General features: G+C 47.8%; 1 protein-coding gene across 2 annotated transcripts in view; it reads right to left on the bottom strand.

The window, feature by feature from the left end:
- The window catches only part of CFAP65 (cilia and flagella associated protein 65), a 684907-nt gene that overhangs the window by 44112 nt on the left and 618438 nt on the right, over positions 1-22357 (bottom strand). For both annotated transcript variants that reach the window (XM_085650063.1, XM_085650062.1), the window contains one exon: positions 3362-3576. In XM_085650063.1, the coding sequence (XP_085506189.1) occupies positions 3362-3576 (215 nt within the window). The remainder of the gene's footprint in view (positions 1-3361; positions 3577-22357) is intronic.

Below are 22357 nucleotides of genomic sequence, written 5' to 3' on the forward strand. Positions count from 1 at the left end.
GACCGCAGCCCGAAGCTGGCAGATGAAAACAGCTTCTTGCCAAGCTGCTCCAGCTTCTTGGATTCCCTATCCGGAGGTGTGGAAGGGAACGCGCTTTGGGACGCAGAGGCCTGGACAACCAAGCTCTCAGGAGTTGGTGTTGAGAGAGGAAGAGAGGGTCGCCCGGAGCCGGGCGATGGCGATGGGCCACGTTCCTGTCCACAGGAGCCCCTGTGTTGGGCCTGGACCAGGTGCCCAAAAGAACGTCAGAAAGTGCGTCATTAAAGGGCAGCAAGGGCTCCGAAGAGGTTGCCGCCGGTTGGAGCACTTCTGTCGGGATGTTCGGCCTGACGGCCACTGGTGGAGGGCCTCGGCCCTACGCAACACCACTGCATAACCTGCTCCCTCCTCCGTAGCCACGGTAGGAGGAGACAGCATGCCAGGATCCGGTGAAGTGTCAAGACCACTGGCTTCCCCCAAATCCTCTGCCCAGACCGGATCATAAGCACAATCCTGTGCGAGAGGGTCCTCAGACCCCTCCAGTCCTCCCCTTCCTCCGAAGTCTGTGGAACAGGCTGAAAATACGGAGGACGGACATAGGGAACACATCCCATCGGCGTCGATCGACACCGACCCGGCTCCGTGTCCAGTTCAGGTCTGAAACTGGGGACGAGGTTGTCCCGAGGAGCGGGCGACGTCGGAAGCAGTGCCGGTGGAGTCGACGTTGGTGGAGGCGTAACAAGGTCAACCGGCGTTGACCGGGGTCCACTCCTCCGGGAGTCCAGATAGAGCCGCTGGCGATGCCGGGGCCGGAGCCCGCGGCGACGGAACAACAGGACCCCCAGTTTGTCCCGCGGGGCCCGAGGCGCACCGGCGGGGCAGAACGGCCCAAAGAGTCGGGCCATGGCAGCAAGAAACTCTTGCACCTGGGCAGGCATCACCTCCGGACCCGGGAAGGGCGGGTTGGCCGGCGGCGACGTCGCAGGCTTCGCCGGAGCCGCGGGGTTGGCACTGCCCGCACCCTCAGCCGTGATGGGAGGTCGAAGAGCGACGACGCTTCTTCAACTTCTTTTCGGAATGCTTCGACTTACCTGAACCTGAGTGCGAAGACTTAGATCCAGAAGAATGATGGTGACGACTCCGCGACCGGTCCCTCGACCTCCCAAGGGACCGGGACCCTTGAACGGCACGGAGCCGACTGCCGGACTTCCAGCAACTTTCGGTACCGCTCCCGCAAAGTTTTCAGCGCCATGGACTGGCAGTCTGGGCACGACTTGGAGACGTGGTCGCACCCCAGGCAGTAGAGAGACACTCGGTGTGGGTCCGTCACCGACATCATGCGGTGACAGTCTCCACAGTTCTTAAACCCGGGCATCCCTACGGCACCAGGTGGTCACACCTCTCCTTCGCAGGAAATCCTTTGTTCAACTTACCCTGCCAGAGTTAATCTAATCAGCAGGGGGGAGAACAGTGCCTGGGGTCAGCAGCAGCGGGGGCTGGCTGGCAGACCCTGTAGGTTACACAGGTAGGTATTGGGGGTCCTCTAAGAAGCCCACAGTACATGGTATCATGCAACTAACACTGCAATTGGTGTAGTTGCATGATTTCATCATGTTTGATGCAAAACATGACCAGACTCGGAGAAGCCATTAGGTAGCTGGACATTTTGAATTGCCAGTGTGCACTACATACCTTAAAAAGGCTGCCAGCACTTACAAAGCTCAGAGAATGTTTGTAGGGGTACCTCTGCTCATGCTGGGGTACCCACACACTTAGAACCATACACCCTGCCCTTGGACTGAAGGGCCTACCTTAGGGGTGTTTTATAGGTTTGAAGAGCAGTGACCGGGATATAAGGAAAATTTTATATTTAAAGTAAAATGTGCATGTACTATTTCACACAGACTGTGATGGCAGCTCTGCAAACACAGTTTGCATGGGCTCCCATGGGTGGCATAATACATGCTGCAGCCCATGGAAGACCCCTGATGCACCAATTCCTTAGGTACCTCACTACCATATATTAAGGAGTTACAGTGAGTGGTACCCCAGTATGCCAATTGTGGGGAGTACAAAGTACTTACCATCGACTTTAGAGGAGAGAGCACTGCCAATGGGTCCCTGGTTAGCAGGATCCCAGTGAACTGCAGTCAAAACACGCTGACACCAGGCAAAAAGTGGGGGCATCTATGCCGGAAGGATCCTACTTTCGTACAGCCTTCTTTTAAGTACAATCATTGTGTGGGCTTCTTAATACACAGATGTGCTTCAAAAATATGATGTGATGAAAAATGATTTTAATTTCCACCACCGTACAGAGAAACGTTTTTCCCCTCCCTTAAAAACACTAGTATAATGAGGCACAAATCAAGATAATGCCTTTTTCTCAATGAATGATCAGTGTAATCAGATTGCATGTTATCAATATAAGCGTTATTGCCCATGGGTGTGGGCACTCACAATTCTTTGTTACTTGCCCTAAATTTGAGTGCCTGAGCAAAGAAACAAAAGCAATTGACAGCCATGACTCCAATCTACCAAGAGGGCAGTCAGACTGAAAATATTCCGCACAGTGAGGCAAAAGGTTTTGATAAATAAAAGATATTCCCTAGAAGCCTCACAGGTGTTATATACCCGGTGGCTTCAAGTGCTTCCCCCTCTAAGGTCTTCCTCTCTCCCTTGCTTTCCCTGAGACGAGGCTGCTGGTTCCAGTGGGCACTGAGCCTGCCAGCAGCCCCTGTGGACTTGGATGACAGCTTGATTATGCTCTCACTCTCTCCCTTGCTTTCCCTGAGACCATGCTGCTGGTTCCAGTGGGCACTGAGCCTGCCAGCAGCCCCTGTGGGCTTGGGTGACAGCTTGATTATGCTCTCACTCTCTCCTTTGGCCGGAAAACTAATTGGGGGAAAGGAGAGGCTTGAGGGGGGCTCCTAAAAGTGGCCATAAGTTGGGGTTACATTTGAAGGGATTATACATCTAAATAGAATAGTGTGAGTGGATTGCAATAGGTTGAAATGTTAACAGTGCAAAACGTCAGTCAATCGGAAAACACTGAAGGTGTCACACTCTGCTCTACTAGGCTAAAATGCCACCATGAACAATGACTACAACTCTGAGGGAATATAAACAGTGAACTTGTATTATAGTAAGTTCCAATGCATTCCCATGTCAGAACCTGCAGCTTCCTGAGATTCACTCAATATTCTAATTTTGTAAAAATCCAAGTCTTTTTAAAAGCCCCTTAAACCCTCCCTCCCACCACACACAGAGGTGCACTCTGTAAATGTAATGGCACAAATGTCCTAGGAAACCAGAAGATGTTAAAAACGTTCTGTGCCAGCAAACCCCAGGAGGTGCCAGCTGCTGGGCACGCCCTTCTTACCTGTAGATAAAGTGCTTTGATAAATCTGAGCCAAAGTGTGCCAGGAAGTCCTCCATGTGGTGCGACCTGGCAGTCACTCCCAGGTGCAGCTGGAAGGGCTGGGGCGGCTCCGGCCGGGTCCAGAGCCTTTGAGCCGCCTTCTCTAGCCTCTCTTTCTCTGGACTGTGACTGGCCGGCGACCTTTGAATGATGCCATGCTTGATGGGAGGCAAGGTCTATGGGCACACAATATGTCAGACATGTGAGAGTTACAACACATTGGATTTTCCACATCCCAAACCGTGCTGCACAGGTATGCATTTAAATAGTATTGCACAGACAAAGCTGATCTTCATTTTATGCACCTTGGAAGGATGGAAGTATAAACTGGCCGCATGCGGGCTATAACTTGCGACCCTTGCATTTGTCAAACTCCTAAAGCTGGGGCAACCATAGTGGTGTCCATGATTGGTAACACATTACTGGGCTTCTTCATTGGCAGGGGATGGCAACTCTATTGTAATCCATATGAGAGTGTTTGCATACTGGACCTATCAACCTATAATACAGACAGAAGAATGGAACTACAGACCTGTGGAAAGTCTTTGCAGTTTCAAAGAGGCTTTCAGCAGCACTACCTCCTACTAGGTCACTCAAGATGCTTCTAGGGAAGGTGGCTAAACCAAACGAACTGCGGTAAGCAAAGGACGGGGTCAGATGTAAGCGGGTGCCCATAGATTTACATCTGTGTGCCACAAACACTTTAACTCTCTTTCATTTATGTAGCTAAACAGAAGAAATGCGAAAACAACAGTTGATGGACAGAATGCAGAACAATGTCATACATTCACCCCAGTACAGAGATCTGGGCCTAAATCCATCGTTTTTTTGCTCACCATGCCATTCCAGTTTGAACCCAGCCATATGCAAATCAGTCTTGACCCTGTGCCTCATGGGAACAGTTCAACCTGAACTGCCAGGCCAGGTCCTCCCTGGACTGGAACCAAGCATCCTAGGACCGGTTTCTGGGTTTCACCCCTCTTCAGCCAGGATAGCTTGAATCCAGGGGCATGGAGAGCACCATGTTGCTTTGTTCGCCCTAAGTTGGCAGGGTATGCCCAGACGTGGGTCCCTTGCTCACTTTGCCACTGGATTCAGCTAGACTGGCTGATGATGGCTGATTAGCCAGAAACCGGTCCCAGGATGCTTGTTTCCGGTCCAGGGAAGACATGGCTTGGCAGTTTCGGGCTGGACTGTTCCCATGAGGCACAGGGTCAGACTGATTTGCATATGGCCATGTCTGAACTGGGGTGGCGGAGTGAGCTAAAGAATGATGATGGATTAAACCCCGATCAGTTGACTGGGGGTGAGTGCTTGCATTGTTCAACACTCCGTCCATCATTCCCTTTGGTTTTGCTAAACAGAAGAAAAACATACATTTTTCAGTCACTGGAAAATCAGGGCAGTGGAAGATATTCAAAACAATTCAATCAAGGCAAGATGGAGGCCACAGACGTCACTCAAATGTAACACTGCAGGTACGGTTGACACGTGTATAGTGACATTCATACCAGCTTATGGGGAAGGCTCAGTTGCCACGCCAGGACAAACCTTTTGTTTGAAACATATATAGACTTTCCTGTTATCAGTATGTAGTCGCTGTGAAATCTGGTGGGATTGTTTCAGTGTTTTTTACTGTTTTCAAAAACTGCAAAAATAAGTATTTTAGTGTTTATTCATATTTTATCTGTAAAAAACTAAGAAAATCAAAGGGCTAGTGAAGGCTTCTGCAATCAGCAGCTAGTGAGCTACTGGTATCTCTACAGCTACCAGTCCTTAGCTCCCCTCTGTGCAGCCCAGCTATTAAAATAGAAGCTTTTGCTTGGTTTAACTAAGATATGTATACACAATTTAAAAAATGTGTGTATTTTCAGAACCCTTACGCTGACATTTGTAGATAATATTTGCATTTTGAAGGGGAGAGGATGTGGTGCAGCGGACAGAGATGCCTACTCGGGAGCTGGGGATCCGGGTTTGAGTCTAGGCGTCGGATGCAACATCCTGGGATGCTGGACAAATCACGAAATCTCCCTGTGCCCATGGTCAGCGCGTGGATACCCTCACAGGTGATACGTCACGCTACAAACAACAACAATTTCTGAAAAATATCCAACGCTGATATTTTAGTGATATATAATTCTGCATTAGGAAGACTTATCGCTCAAACCATTATGTTGGCGGAAGGGCATTGCAGATATGGTTGCTGTGTGTTACCCACGATGAGGCATTTTTTGGCAATACTGCTAGTTGTTTGTTGGTAGCACCGGTTGACTTTCATTGAACGTAAGTAGCTCTTATTACAGAAAAGTTTGGCAACCTCTGAGCTAGTCCAGTACTTATACAGAATTTTGCTTTAGTTTCCTCCCATTCCTTATTTGTTCCTTTTGTCAGTTCTAATTTCCTTCTATCCTGTTCCTAACTCCCTTCTTGTGCTCTTTCCTCATACAAGAAATGTTCAATTCTTTATCTCACCTCCATGCCCGTCTCATTCCTGCCACTCAAACTCTTGTTTCAGTCGATCCACCATGTGAGGGATGAGCATAGATAGAGATAGGTTTGTGCCTCATGAGCATTTGACTGCGACAGAAAAAGTGTTAATTGGGGCACTGGGCACATCTTCCTGCTATTCTACCAATCAGACAAATGGCAAAGATGGCCTCAATGAAGATTTATTTTCTTTAGGACTTGAGAAAATATTTGCTGGGCGCTCTGTTATTCCGGTGTCACACTGCCCTGCTCTTTCTCATGAGTTAGCAAGAAGGCTAATATATATCTGCATTATTAATGTCTAAAGTGGGGCTATGTCTGGTTATAAGGGAGAAGTCTTGTAAGGAACACATATGCATGCTGTTCACTATAGGGTTTGGAGACAGCCCACTGTGCTGCTGCTCGAAGGAACAGCTGAAGTATTAAAGAAACTCCATGACCTGCAGTAGGCCTTGCATCGATGGCCTAGTAAGTCACACCATGGAAGAAGGGCCAGTGGAATGGTGGGCTTATGAGAAAGACAAAATGAGAACCGCTGAGCATGCATTTTTACCACGCATGTGGGCCTTTATTTGAAGGTAATGGAGGGGCTATGCTCCGGCCATCCATGTATGGGAGTTGCACAAGGCACTTTACCTGTGTTATATGCAGTGCGGACTGTTGTTGTGCAGTTTCCATCTTGCAGCAAAGCATAGCTCAACAGGCTTCCTAAATGTGGTCACTGTGGCTCGTGATGGTGACTTTGCCAAGTGAAAAGCCTTGTTCTGGCCCTGTACGGCCAAGCTTCATTTTGAAATGAAGGTAGTAGGAATCAATGTTGAACTCGATGATCCTGGGGCTGTCTCATGAATGTGCTCTGTGTCCGTGCACAGGCTCGCAACAGGTCCATGCCCTAGCATGTGCTGAACAGCACTGCTTGGGGGACACAGAGTGATGGTTGCCTTGTCATATTTCTAAGCTATCCTGTGCACAGCTCAAGCTCTAGGTCATAGATCTTCTGAATTAACATATGTGATATAAGCAGTACATATCCAGGAAAATCCGCACATTGACTCCGTCAGGGCCTGCAACATGGTACCGGACTTTGTTCCTAATATGGTCCCTGACTGTTCTGTATTTCCTATAGGAATGCGTTCAGATCATCAGAATATAAACAGAACTGGAGTGGTTAGTGCAGCACTTTTTGGGAGGACATGGATTCTAGACATGCTAGACAGCGACAAAGTCATAAGTTCAGTCCAAACATGATGGAGCGCAGACTGAATACAGAGACGTGGTTAGTCTAGCTGAAAAAGTTACCTTCCCTAATATCAGCGCACAGAGTTCAACACTTCAGAATTTCAATGGAGGAACTAAACTGATGCAAGCCAAGGGTCTAGGACATGGGGCGGCACCTCTTGGGCATCAGGAACTCACTCCAGCAGAAGACAGCAGGGATCAGGCAGGTCCATTTGCAGGTCCAGTGGCAGCAGGTAAGCTGGGCAGTTGAAGGGATGCCTCTGGAGCTCGTTCTATCCCTGTAGCTCAGAAAACAAGGTCAGCCAACTGACTCTTGGTGTCCCTCAGGGTAGCCTGGGATGAAGGGAGCAGGTCCAGTCTTTCTTCTCACAGAGCAGAGCAGTCCTCAACCACCAGGGCCGTACTCTGAAGAACAAGGCAGGCCTCAAGCAGCTGTGCACTCCTCTGAGGAACGCGACAGGCCTCACGCATCAGGGCAGTCCATGGGGGAACAAGGCAGGCTTCCATAATGTCCACAGGTCCAGGAGTGTACTGGAAAGTTGGTCTCAGTGTCCAATATTTATACCTGGTGCTAGCCTCTGAAGCAGAAGAAACTTCTAGACTTCCCCCCACATCTGGTTCTGGAATTGCCTTCCAACCCCTGCACAGGCTTCAAGGGGTCTGGAATGACCAGAACTGGTTTCAGGTTATTTGTGAGTGTGCTGAAGGAAGCCTCTTTGAAATTAAAGTGGGTCAGGGAACATCTTCGCTCCCCAATTCTGGCAGTTTGGCCCACACTGCCAACACCTAGTCCCCCTTTGTCTCACTGTCTGGGAAGTATATGCAAAGGTCGACTGACAACTACATCCTGGAATTTGACCCAGGACAGGCTGTAGGCACCAAATGGCTACGACCGAAGGCCTGTCAAGTACCACGCATCAGGGATTTGACCAACGCATTTCAGTACTGGTGTCCATAACTAAAATGCGTTAGTCATGCATTATAGCACCCCTAGGACAACACTGCAATAAGGCCCGGTGCTAATGAGGCAGCACCAGCCAGCATGATAACATTGTCTTGCAGGTATGAACGTGTCACTGCTCTGCTGCCTGTTGAATGCCAGCACTATGTCAGAGCTGAAATAATCATTAACCGTGCTGTGCGATTATGATCATTAAACCATAGGGTGGCCAGGGTTTCACAGATGTGCCCTGTACAGCCAGGCTCCGAGCCTACTCTGGGCGTACCAGTCAGCATGTGGGTGAACCCTGGGGTGGCGCCTTGCCTGTAGTTTTCCTCTCCACTGGTGGCCAGCAGCACCACACACTTCACAGACTCGCCTCAGGCAGACACACAGGCGGGTTGCAGCTTTATTTTTAATTGCAGCGCCCGACCCCATCCGATCCCTTAAAGTGTTGTTGTGCAGGATGTTGGTTTGCAGCCTGCTGGGCCGATGCCCTCCTAAGCCCCCAACTAGCCTGGCTACATATTGCCAGAGATTGTTGTCCAAAAGTCAGAAGCCCTTAGGTCACGTGTTTTAGGGAAAGGAGGAGCACTATGTGTTCATTCATCTGATCACGGGCCTTTTTCGGTAGGCAAAGTGCACCAGTGTCTAAGCACGACCGTGACCAGCCCTGTCAACAACTCCAGTCTTGATGCTGCTGCCACACCCCATCCCAGAAGGAAGGCTGGCTGCACTGTAGAAGTTAGGCGAAGGCCCAGCCCTGTGTGAGGATGTGGCCAGCCAGCATAAACAATTTCTAAGTTGACAGTGGCTGCACCACTGGTAGTGGTAAGTCTAGTGACCAGAGCGTCTGGTGGTGGTGAGGACTGTCAACGTCGTCAGCAGTTGTTCAGGTTTTAGGACTAACATTGGGCAAGGGTCAGATAAATGCAGGGACTGTAGTTCCATGACACTGGGACAGCCGGGTGCAGAGGTCAAATTCGATCACTGGGGCCCAATGTTAGTTAACGAAGACTGGGGGAACGCAAAGAGGTGCCGGTTGCCGGTAGGAAAAATCGGATGTGGGGGTCAATCTCTGGGGCTTAGGACCAGCACTGAGGGGGCTATGAAGCAGCACCAAACACACACCATCAGAGGAACAGAAGCGGCCGGTTGTAGAGTGCCAACACACCTTTGGGCACCCAATGCAAAGCAATGGAGACTGAAGATTTAGAACAAAAACTGCAGGCTCGGACCAGGAGTCTGGCCGAAGGGAACTGATGGCTCTGGAGGTAAGTTGGGGTGCTGAAGAACTCAGGGACACCATCGGTTGAGCTCCCCAAGGCCTGGGCGCTGCGAGTGCAGTGGTGTCTTTGGACGTCAGAGAAGTCTCACTGCAGCCGGTCACGGTTGGGGGACCCTTCATGTTGAGGCTAAAGGCATCGGCGTGGAGTCCAGGAGAGGTCCCTCTGGGGTGGACTCGAGCTCAGGACTTCTGGGGAACCTTCTTAGGACCAGTCGACCACTTCAACTCGGGCCGGAGGCGTAGGGTGCAGCGGTGGATCCAGAGGTCAAGTTGTGCGGATCAGCAGGGCACTGGAGCTCTTAGTTGTTGATTTCTTTGTGGACAGGGCCGCTGTCCTCAGGAGTTCTTGGTCTTTAGAGAAGGCAGGCAGCAAGTCAAGGTTTCTGGAGGAATGAGGCCTGCAGGACTAATCACATTATGGAGAAGGTTTCCTCGAGGGCTGCAGACAGGCCGGTAGGACTGGGGCAAAGTCAGTTGTCATCTTGAGTCTTCACTGTTGGTATGGCTTTTCGGTCCTCCTTTTTCGTTCTGTCACCAGGGATCTGTGGATCAAGGTTTAGGGGTGCCCCTAATAAACAATTTAGGGGCATTACAGGTACTGGCAGATAGCAGCCAACGGGCTACTTATCTTTAGGGTGACAACACCCTTTGCATGTCCACTCCCTTTGCAGAGAGGGCTTACCCCTAATCCTATTGGCTAAAATCCTCACAACCAATATGGAGGATTTTCAAAGGAGGTAGTCACTTCAGCTCAGGACACCTTAGGGGTGGTCCTGGCTGAGAGTAGACACACCTCTCCTGTTTACCATTTTTCCCGCCGACCTTGCTGCCAAACGTGGAGCTTGATCAGGGGGCGGGCATCTCCACTAGCTGGAGGGGCCTTGGCTAGCATAACAACGGGAAGGAAGCCTTTGAGGCTCACTGCCCTTGAATGCTGTTCCTGCTTGGGGGTAGGTGTGAAGCCCCTCCACCCAGAGCACGCTTTGTTTCTGACCCACAAGAGCAAAAGGCTCAGGGGATAGAAAAAAGTCTGGAAGTAGCAGGCTGGTGAAGACCAGTCAGCCACACACTCGCGGTGGGTAGGTTTGCAGCGGGCACCTATGAGGTGTCCTCTGAGTGCATTTATTAATTAATCCAACACTGGCATCAGAGTCAGGCAAAAGTGAGGGGTAACCATGCCAAAAGAAGCACTTTTCTACAACATTGTGTTACTGCACGGACTGAAGAATGTTACAGAACCGCCCAGCTATTTGGCACTTAAGAACTTTCCAATTTCCTAGGTCTGCACGTGAGTAGAGAGCATCTATCCAGGTCTTTACTTTTTTCTGTGTTCTGCGACTTGTAGTCATGCATAGCTGCCAAGGTTCAGATTGCTATGAGGCCTAACAGGAAGGATGTGTGATGCCCCAACATGAACAACACAAGTTACACAGGGATCCAGGCATCTCAGCTGCCTAAGATCACACAGTGTCAGTCAGCTGACTCGCATGTGGATAGGCTGAGCACCATTTTGCATTATCCTCACAGGCTGAGGCGGCGCAGTAATCTCCCATACAACATAGCAGAGACTGTCAGTTACCTGTTAAAATTACACACAGCGGTTTTGAGAAATAAACTGCAAACTTAGGGTGGCCGGAATTTAAACACACATGCTAGTCACAGCCCGTGCTGCGGCTGGCAGCCTCGCCTGAGGCCATGCCAGAAGGCAATGGAGAAATTCTGAGTGAGTCTAACACGTCACGACCCGGACTGGCACCCCACTGACTGCAGGCATCTGCGATCCTGCACTGCCTCTGCCATACGGCGAGCAAATTAACATAAAATGGACCTGTGAAAAAAATGGCAGAAAGGCGACGCATCAGAAGGCAAGGAAACCTGTTTGTTATAATAGTAACACAGCAACATGCACAAGCACTGAGTTCTAATGAGCACAGTCTCCTCGGTGCACACTAGTGACTGATTTAATGCAAAGTTGTTTTATAGGCGCTGCGGGAGGTGAGAAATGTGTAAAATAAACTGCCTCCTTTCTTAAGTCATTGAAACAACTGCATTTGCTTTCAATCAATCAATCAAAAGACCTTTATTCGAATTTCATAAAATCCATAAAAGTACACACATAAGAACAGTCCATTATCACAATATTTCAGAATACAATTTCAAAATTATTAAAAAGCAGCACAGCTCTCATTCAGGGATTTTCCATCATTTTACGTACACGTGTTATAAGTCTCAAGAAAGTGCTAGTGCGAAAAATTAGTTCATCCGTGTCCAGGGAGAATAACATTAAACGAGACTCCCCCAATGAAAGGGGTCTTTGTTTCCTAAAATAAGGTGTTAAAAACCAGTTAATATATTTTAAATAAAATTTACAGAAGAATAGGAAGTGCAAGTAATTCTGTGTGCTAATACCATCACACAGGCATGGGTTATATTCTGTTGAGTGATGGTAATCCAGCGGAAAACCCAATAAAAATTTCACAGAACCTGCCCTTAATCGGAATAACAAGGACCTTTCCCAATTAGACATGGGGAGAGTAAGGTAAAGTGGAAGTGGTTGCTTACACAGATCATTCTCCATATATCTAGCAATGGTAGGTTTGGGAATTTCCCTTTCCATTCTCTCTGCATCAAAAAGTGCAAATAGTGCTTGTTTAACCTCTGCCTTGTCTTTAGGTTCAATTCAGGGTGGGCCGGAGAAAAGATCGCCTCTATTCACGGCACACAATGTTTTTTGGACTCCAGCGAGCCAGGGAATTAATAAGCCGTGATCACATTTGAGGCAATCTTTAATTATGTCTTGTGTTAATGTAGCTGAATTGTTCCTCCAAATCCTCAACCAGAATAGAACTGGTCTAGATCTAATGAAATCACAGACATAGGGGAGGTTTAGCTCTTTATGGCAAATAAATTCAGAGGATGAGATTGGGGCGCCCAGTAATTTCCTGCAAAAACGACTCTCTTCACGCTGGATACCGGGGCTTTTTCCTGAACCCCAAACCTCAGTCCCATACAACTGGAATGCACTGTAATCTAAAAAAATTTAAAATGGCTCTAGTAGCGCCTAATTTCTTTGGGCGTGAGAGGCTCAATATTGAATTGGTGGCTTTCGAGAACTTGCCCATGGCATGGGCAAAATGCCCACTCCATGAGCCGTTCGCAGCGAAAACCAGCCCTAAATATGGAAAAGAATTTACAGAGTCTAATTTATCTGACCCTATATGTATGGTATTGAGCTTCCGTTTTCCTGGCCCACATGACATGATAAAAGATTTTTTTAAATTTATACGCAGATCTAGGCCCTCCATGTGGTGGACAAAAGTTTCCACAAGCAAACGGAGGGCATTTGGAGTGCGGCCCATAAGGACCACATCGTCTGCGTATAGTAAGACTGGCAAGGGGTGCCCCTGAATAATTGGCACATCTTTAGTCACTTGTTTTAGGGCTTTTGCTATACCATTAATATAGATGATAAACAACAGGGGTGCTAAAACGCACCCATGCCTAACCCCCCTACCAATCTTTATTGCTCCGGATACCTCGCCGCCCATCCCAATCCTGACTTTTGCTTTAAGATCGGTATGAAGGTAAGCCAGGAAATGTACGAGGGCCTCATCCAGACCATAGTTAAGAAGCATAGTCCATAATTTGGTTCTGTTAACTAAATCAAAAGCAGATGAAAGATCCATAAAAGTAAGGTAAATGGGAGACGATCGAGCAACGTTATACTTGTCGATTATTAGTTTTAAATTCAAACATTGCTCGACCGTGCCCACCCTGCTCCTGAATCCCATCTGACACGGGTCCAGTAAATCTGAATCTTCAGTCCACTCTACTACCCTATTATAAATAACTCACCCAAGTATTTTTAAAGTATTATCCAAGAGCGAGATTGGGTGGTAGTTAGCTGGATCTGATCTGTCACCCTTTTTGTAAATTGGGACTATGATACTGGAGGTCCACGTCTTAGGAATAGGCGCTTTTGACAGGCTATTGAAAACGTTGAGAAGAATTGGTGCCCATAAGTCCAAACTATGCTTTATGACATCTATGGGGAGTCCATCTGGGCCTGGGGCCTTGTTGCCAAGGCTCTCTCTAATAGCTGTTTCTACCTCATAAAGATCGATCTGCAAGTTGCGCAGCTGTCCCAAATCTGGGATAGTTACATCCTCGATCGGGGCAGCATATATTTTGGAAAAATGGGCCTCCCAGGTGCTGCTGATTATATTACAGCTAATTGGAGATAAATATTTGCCCAAATCACGCATTTTCTCAACGGCAGACCAAAATGGGCCACTGCTCTTCTGATTGGCACTTACAACCAACAATTCCCATTGTTCCATCAATAGTGCAGCCTTCCTCTCGGCTATTTTTAATTTATAATGTTTCCTGGCTGACTGAACCTCTACTGGATTCCTTGGCTTGCTAATCAGTGCCCTGCGTAGTTCCCTGTTTGCTATAGAACAAGCAGAGTCAAACCACCTTGGGTCTTTCCCCTTTGTAGGTAGTGGAACTGACAAAGAGGTTTTTATTACCGAGCACAGTTTGCCAAAGTCCGTGATTATTCTATGGCAATCCCCGTCAAATAATGAACAGGAATTGATTAATTCAGAGTGGTCGTTTTTCACACTATCGAGTATGGCTCCACAGTCAATTCCCCTCCATTTTAAACAGAGGCCATCGCCAGATGGTATAATATCTCTAGCACCGTTTAAATTAACAAATACCGGACTGGGGCCTAAATGTAAAATAATTGTGAGGGGATTATGATCTCCAAATAGTGTCTCTACTACTTTAGAATCTATTACACGGTCTGATAGATAGGGGGATGTAAAGATAAAATCAATGGTTGAGCAGGAGTCCCTGCCTCTAAACGTAGGGGCGCAAGCCATCCTAGGGGTTTGGCTTGCTTCCATGACATTGCTAAGAATATGTTCACTTAGCATGTTAACTAATTCAATGCCCCTTCGTTCAGCTGGATCCAGGTGATTTTTATCCTCATGCCAGTGCTTTTTCATAATTTTCGCGTTAAAATCTCCCCCGATTAGAATCCCTGACTCCTCTTCTAGACCTATATTTATTTCAAGGTGTCGTAGAGTGTTGGAAAGTGCTGTGTAGTTCCTATTCGGTACAGAATAAAAATCATTATTATAAAAATTAATTAAATAAATCTTAGTCTTTCGCTTATATTCAAGAACCTGAATATTTGGGTTCCCTTCTGACAGATCCTTAATAGTACCACCTGCCAATATCCTGATTCCAATAAAAAGGCCTCCCACTGCACGACCAAAAGTGGGCTTGGGTGCAATTACACTAAAGCAATGGTAGCCCTCTAAGTGCAAGTTCCCCACAGCCCATGTCTCTTGGAACATAATAATATCTTTGCCATCCAATAGCTGTACCCATTGAGGGTCAGACAGTCTTGGTTTTAAACCGGCAACATTCCAGCTAAGGATTGATAAATCAGAGCCGCTAGGGGAACCTAAGGACTTATCCCCTGCGCTCTGTTTAGGTTGGATTGGCAAACTTATTATGTCCTCGCATATGACTGAGGGTGGGGCAATAGCATCCTGTGCTACCATTGGCTGAATAGTGTTAATTTGTATTAAATGTAGATGTTCCCCAGTGGCATCAACTACCTCTGCACATTCAGTGTTGCTTACAATATTCCCCAGTCAATCCTGATCTTCTAGGTTTGAGAAGGCGTATTCAAACTGATTGTAAGTTGGGATATTGTACATGTACCTCAACTCATTCTGGGTCATGTTAGAGTTTTGGTTGATCCCTACATGGGGCCTATCCTTTGGGATATGCTGGGGCGCAATAGGAAAAAATGGGTGGCCAGTCCTAAAGTTAGGATTTTGATCCTGGTGGTACAATCGGCTATTATTTCTAATATTAAAATTTGAATCCGATCGATATCCTTAGGGGTTAATCCCGAAATTAAAGTTAAAGTCTATTAAGTGCCTATAGAAGTATCCAAGAGGGAGGAGAGTGGTATTGTATTCCCATGGTGAGGGCTGTGGGGCTTTTGCAAGCGTGGATTGTGCCCATTGCGGGGACCTAAAATTTATGATTATACAGTCCCCCTCAAACTTTTTTCTCAACGGGCCCACCCAGCCCACTCTTTGGGTATGAATGATCTCCCCTGCACCTTCCATCGGAAAATAACAATTTCTAGATAACCAGTGGAGGGTTCTGTTTTTAAGAGTTGTAAAATTTTCCTCTTGGTCCTTCCTTAATTAAGGCACATTAACTGGAACCAATACGTAGGCTCCACACTCTGGGGGCAGGCTGATACGAGCCGGAATCTGTCTCGTATTAATTAATATAGATTGATCCGGCTTAGCTAAAGGGGAGGTTGGACAGTTTCGATTATCGGTATTGTCTTGTCTAAATTGTGCCTTTTTACTTTTAGGAACAATTTGATCCGTACCTTCAAGGGTGGCAGCCTTGTTTGCTTTCGATTTAAGTACCCATTTGGCTAAAGATTCCGCATTTGATGAATTTTTGCTTGTACTTGGTTTTGGTGAGGGCAAGGGGGCGTTAGTGTGGGCTTTGTTATTCGTATTGGCCACAATTGTTTGAGATTTATCTACAATAGTTGCCCCCAAATTTGGTGTAGATTTTTGATTACACCCTGTGCCCAGTTTTGTTACATGATCATCTAATGCTCTCAGCCTCTTTTCTATATTCAGGACTTGTTGATTTAATGGCCCTAAAAGGGTAGTTATCAATGTCTCCATTCTCCCCCAAAAACCCTCGTTCCCTGACACTGTGTTGGCTTCTATAATTGGGGAGTCTATCTCGCCAAGTTGACCGTCCCCCTTACCCTTATTTTGCTCTAAGGGGGCAATAGTCCTCCGTGATTGGATATGCCCAACCTTGTGTTTATTCGGTGCTGGCTCTATGTGTTTTTGTTTGCTCTTAGCCTTTTGCCTCTTAGCTTTCTGCCCCCTGGTTTGCATTGATATACTGGTACTTTTATCCCCATCTATGTCCAATGCATCAAAGTCGGGATGTAATCCTACCCCCTCTGAATGTGTCTGGTTGTTGACTGGGGATGGCAAAAAGTCAGAGTCCCTATTCATGCTTGGCCTTAACATGGTGGGGGTCGACGAAAGCCTGGTAACCATAGACAGATGTCCTTGAGGGGCTGTATCCATTTGCTTTCATATTTGTCTCCCACTTAATTCCGACAAATGAAGTTTTCAACAGATCTGCATGCAAACATATGGCAATAGTTTTTCAGGAATATGAATTTTCCGAAGAGATATTTACCAACGCGTTTAAGAGCATCAATCAATCAATCAGTCATTTGTAAAGCGCACTACATACCCGCGAGGGTCTCAAGGCGCTGGGAGGGGGGGGGGGCCACTACTGATCGAACAGCCAGGTCTTGAGTGTTCTCCTGAAGGTCAGCAGGTCTTGGGTCTGTCGTAGGCTCAGTGGGAGGGTGTTCCATGTTTTGGCAGCGAGGTGGGAGAAGGATCTACCGCCGGTGGTAGCTCTTCGGATGTGCGGAACGGTGGCCAGTGAGAGGTCGGCAGAGCGTAGCTGGCAGTTGGGCATGTAGAAGGAGAGACGTCTGTTGAGGTAGGCAGGGCCGGTTTTGTGGGGTGCCGTGTGTGCGTGGATGAGGAGCTTGAAGGATATCCTCTTGTTGACGGGGAGCCAGTGCAGGTTTCTCAGGAGGGGGGTGATGTGGCTGTGGCAAAGTATGTCGGGGATCAGTCGCGCCGAGGCGTTTTGGATGCGTTGTAGTTGTTTGATGAGCTTGGTAGGGGCTCCCGCGTAGAGGGCGTTTCCGTAGTCGAGTCTTCTGCTGACAAGGGCCTGGGTGACTGTCTTTCTTGTATCTGTTGGGATCCATTTGTAGATCTTGCGGGGCATGCGGAGGGTGTTGTAGCAGGAGGAGGAGACGCGTTGACTTGCTTGGTCATTGAGAGCGTTGAGTCTAGGATGATTCCCAGGTTGCATGCGTGGTCTGTGGGTGTCGGGGCTGTCCCCAGTGCCATCCGCCACCAGGAGTCATCCCAGGCTGAAGGGTTGGAGCCGAGGATGAGGACCTCCGTCTTGTCCGAGTTCAGCGTCAGGCGGCTGATCTTCATCCAGTCGGCGACGGCCTTCATTCCGTCGTGGAGGTTGGCATTGGCGGTGATAGGGTCCTTGGTGAGGGAGAGGATCAGTTGAGTGTCATCAGCATAGGAGATTATGTTGAGGTCGTGCTGTCGGACGACGTGTGCAAGCGGGGTCATGTAGATGTTGAACAGTGTCGGGCTGAGGGAGGAACCCTGGGGTACGCCGCAGATGATCTCGGAGGCTTCGGATCGGAAAAGGGGGAGGCGGAAGCTCTGGGTTCTGCCTGAGAGGAAGGATGTGGTCCATTCCAGAGCCTTGTCTCGGATCCCTGCGGTGTGGAGGCGTGCGCGTAGTGTGCGATGGCAGACGGTGTCGAAGGCGGCAGAGAGGTCTAGGAGGATGAGTGCCGCGGTCTCACCGTTGTCCAGCAGGGTCCTGATGTTGTCGATGGCGGCGATGAGGGTGGTCTCGGTGCTGTGGTTGCGGCGGAACCCTGACTGGGAAGGGTCCAGGATTCTGTTTTCTTCGAGGTATCGGGTTAGCTGTCTGTTGCATCAAAGTGAGGAATTTGGGATATTGCTAGTATGGCTAATTCAAACCCTATTTTTGAAACCCAAATTTATGCACACATTTGTCAGAATTATTCTCTGTCCTCTTACTCCAGTCAAGGGACCAGAACCCCTGCCCCTTTCCAGCTAATCCCCAGAACCTACTCCAGCCTCTAAGCCCTTTCTAAGCTTAGACCCTCACCTAAGGCCCGATGCCAAGTTTTTGATCTTGTTACCTGCCCTATGTGCTGCACTAGCTGTCCGTTTGATACCTCCTCTAGCTTCCAGCAGCGGGTGGGCTCTGACCATCTTATCAGCACAGAGGTAGCATGTCCTCCTGCACAAGCTGAAGCAGCTGCTCGTTCACCCAACACATTTCGCTGTTTCAGCCTCAGCTGCCGCTCTCCTCCCAAACCCCAGCTGGGTCTATTTCATTTTCTTGTTAATACTGATCCTGATGTGTTTTTCTTAACTGAAACCTGGCTTTATGATGTGATGGCTGCACTCCCTGACAACTTTGCACTGTTGGGTATTAATAGACCCTATACAATAGGTGGTGGCATCGCCATCGTCTTTAAGAAATTCCACAATTGTAGAATCCAGGAACTCCTAATTTCTAACTGTGAAGCTATGCTCTTCTCCATTCCTTTCTCCCCTAAATTCACCTTTTCTGGTGCCCTTGTTTATCGACCCCTCCCCGGGCCTTCTAACTATTGAGGTGCAGCTCTGGCTGACTCACTGGCCCCCCCATATTCATCTTAAGGATTCCAATAATAAACCAGCATTAGCTATCACAGAAGACTCATAACCTCCACCTTATTAACTTGTCACCTACTCACTCAGCGGGCACCTCTTGGACCCCATTTTTTCCAATCTGCCTACCTTGTCTGCTGCACTTCCTATTCAACTCAGCTGGTCTGATCACTTTGCTGTTCCTTTTATCATTAACTCTGTCCTGGTCCCTCCTAGTCGACCTACTTTGATGCCAAAATCCAGGAATTGGTCCAAACTTGATATGCCGGCGTTACATGAGCGGCTATTAAGCTCAATCCCTTGCTTTATTTCTCAACCTGACTCATATCAAATTTCTGTGCATCATTGGCTTTCAGAGGCTATTGACTCTTTCCTCCCCTTTCAGCCAAACCTCAACTCAGAGTACATCCTCCCGCTCCCTGGTTTACTGACTCCCTCAAACAAGATAAAAAACATTGCAAAGTTTTAGAAAGACAATGGAGGAAGCACTACGCGCCAGAGGCTAAGTTAGTTTAACTGACAGCACTGAAAATATACCATGTTCTGTGTTTATTTACGGAAAGGATTGGGAATTCCCAACACTGCCAAAAAACCCTATTTAAGGTAGTGAAACAACTTTCGGCAGCTAGTACTTTTCTGCCTTCTCCTACACTCTCGTTGCATCAGTGCAATGAGCTAGTGTAATTTATTCTTAATAGAGTCTATTCATCAGCAGCTTAAGTTAGATTCATCCCATGAAGGCAATTTTATCTTCCGTGCTACTGCTCATGCGGACCAGTTTGTTATCCTCCCTTAGGCTTCTTCTTCTGACGTGACTCAACAAATCAGGGCCTGGCTCCCTCTAGACCTGGCCACTCTTCAATCTTTGCTGGGAACTATGAAGTCCGGCTCCCCACTTGACCCTCTTCCTCCATCTAAGCTCATACTTCTGGACGAGTCAGTTCTGAGCATGGTTCTTAATCTTCTCAACATCTCTTTAAGCTCTGATCTTGATCCTCAGAACTGGAAACACGCTCTGGTGCTCCCCCTATTGAAAAAGACCCATCTTGATCCTCTCTGTTAGTCGAGTCATCGTCCTCTTTACCTCCTTTCTGTTTTCTCTAAAGTCCTGGAAATGCACATTAACTCCCAATTGTCCTCACACGTGGCTACTCACAATCTATTTCATCCATCACAATCTGGCTTTTGATCTGGCTACAGCACCGAATCAGCTCTGCTTGGGGTCACTGAATATCTCAAGCAGCAGCTTGATTGTGGTGGCACGGCTGCTCTCATTTTACTGGATCTAAGCATGGAATTTGATACGGTCTCACATTCCATCTCGTCTTGAAGCCTCAGGCATTGTGGGTGTTGCTTTGAGCTGGCCGATCTCTTTTTTAAAAGATCGCTCGATCCAAGACTTCTCATATACCACTTAATCAAATTCTGTAACTTCAGGAGTACCGCAGGGCTCGATTTTAAGCCCTCTTCTTTTTAATCTCTACGTTCGACCTCTGGCGGACATTTTGGAGAAATCGGGACTGACTATTTTCTCTTACGCAGATGATACTCAAATCATCTTTTCTCTTTCAGCTGCTCATCATCAAGACTCTTCCTTGCTCCAGCTCGGACTGAGAAATATCTCTGTGGATGTGCAGACACGCCTTGAAGCTGAACGGTTCGAAAACGGAGGTGCTCATTCTGGGTAACCACCCTACATTTTGGGGAATCATCCATTGGCCTGACACTCTGGGTCGCCTACCTGCTCCTCTCTCTAAAGTTAAGAACCTGGGTTTTACCATTGACTACAACCTCTTCTTCAGAGCCCAGGTGTCTGGGGTCTCTGCGACCTGCTTTGCTGTTCTCAAGTGGTTAAAAGAAATCCTTTGGTTAATTCCACCTGCTGCCCAGAGAACTGTAATGCAGGTGCTGGTGAGTTCCAGACTTGACTATGGCAATGTTTTGTACCTGGGCGCTGATAAAGCCTCTATCCATCGCCTACAACTCATACAAAATGCAGCTGCCCACTTTCTTTTCTGGCTGCCTCGGCACGCCTCAGTATCACCGTTGCTCCATCATCTCCATTGGCTCAAGGTGAACAAATGTGTTGAGTTTAAGCCCCTCTGCTATATGTTCCGGGCCAAACATTTTAGGGTGTCCCCCTACATACAAAGTCTGGTCAAACCCTAGGTGCCCACTTGACAGCTGAGATCAGCAAGCCTTTCCCCTGTTTTCCGTTCCCAGAGTCCGTCTCTCTTGTATGAGAGGCCGCCCGTTTGCCTATCTTGGCCCCAAACTGTTAAACTCTCTTCCGTTACAACTTAGGTCATGTCATTCGCTTTTAGTCTTCCTTAAGAATTTAAAGACCTTCCTTTACAACTCAGCGTAGCTTTTCTGTGCTCCTTCTGCATTGTGTGACTTGTATATTTTCCTGCCTAACGCCGGGAAACCCTGTTGGGTAGCTGTGCGCTTTATAAATCTATAAATAAATAATAATAAAAAAAGTTGAGCCACACAGCGGCCGGCTGTGTGAGCAGGCAGCACTGCCTGCGTGCCATGATCAAGATTTTCCTCAAAGTAGCTCAGCACATCAGCCTCCTGCCTCCCACAAGCTAACTTTGTCAGCAGGATGTGACGTCTGGTCTCCGCGGCGCCTAAGTCAGTGTTGTATCAAACAACCTGACAGGGCTGTCATTTCTCGGTAGTAGCCATTGGACCCTACCTCGACGTGGCGTCTTCACAATCTCCAAGAACACAATGATGATACATTGTGGCATTAAGCAGCAGAGCAAGCCTCAAGCTTGTGGGAGCAGCGCATTCACGGCACGCTGCCAGCTGCCCACTGACTCCACAGTTTAATTTGGCAGAAGAGCGCTAATAAAACGGCTTATCTTACAGCTGAGGCACTATGCATTATGAATGACAATGCATTTCAGTGCGGTGATGCGGAGCACCACACTGAAATGCGTTAGTCTAACGCCTGATGTGTGGTACATGGCAGGACTGAGTCATGATTTTGTAATAGGAAATTCAGGACTACACCAAATGCAAAGCAAGAATGGATTGAATGAACTCATGAATTATTTTAAAATGTACCCACTAACAATTTGCTCCCTGGACCAGGCGTGATCACAGATGTTATGGTGCGCCATCCGTTTTCCCACTGCATTGTAGGCAAATATCTTTACACCCACAAAGGGAGAAGGGGTGGTGTGCATATGCACGGGCAACTTTCCTTCAAGACCGCAAAAAGCAAGCATGAATTAATGCTTAAAATGTTTTTGCGAACACAAGCAGATGATGGACGGAGCGCTGAAACTTTCCAGACACTCCCCCCCAGTAACAGATCTGGGTTGAATCCATCATCATTCTTTAGCTCACTTTGCCACCTCAGTTCAGACCCAGCTATATGCAAATCAGTCTTGACCCTGTGCCTCATGGGAACAGTCCAGCCCTAACTGCAGAGCACATTTATTTGTTCCTGTCCACAGCTAATGCCCGCGATACAGAGAACACAAAGAAACAAGCATTTACAATGCAATGGTCTCGGCATTGGTAAAGTTAGAGCTATTGGCATTGCTCATGAGATTATTTTTGTTTATGTTTTTGTTTTTAAAACATTTAAAGAAACGGCATTGTCATGA

Source organism: Triturus cristatus, chromosome 3_2 (genome assembly GCF_964204655.1).
Source record: "Triturus cristatus chromosome 3_2, aTriCri1.1, whole genome shotgun sequence".
Classification (NCBI taxonomy): Eukaryota; Metazoa; Chordata; class Amphibia; order Caudata; family Salamandridae; genus Triturus; species Triturus cristatus.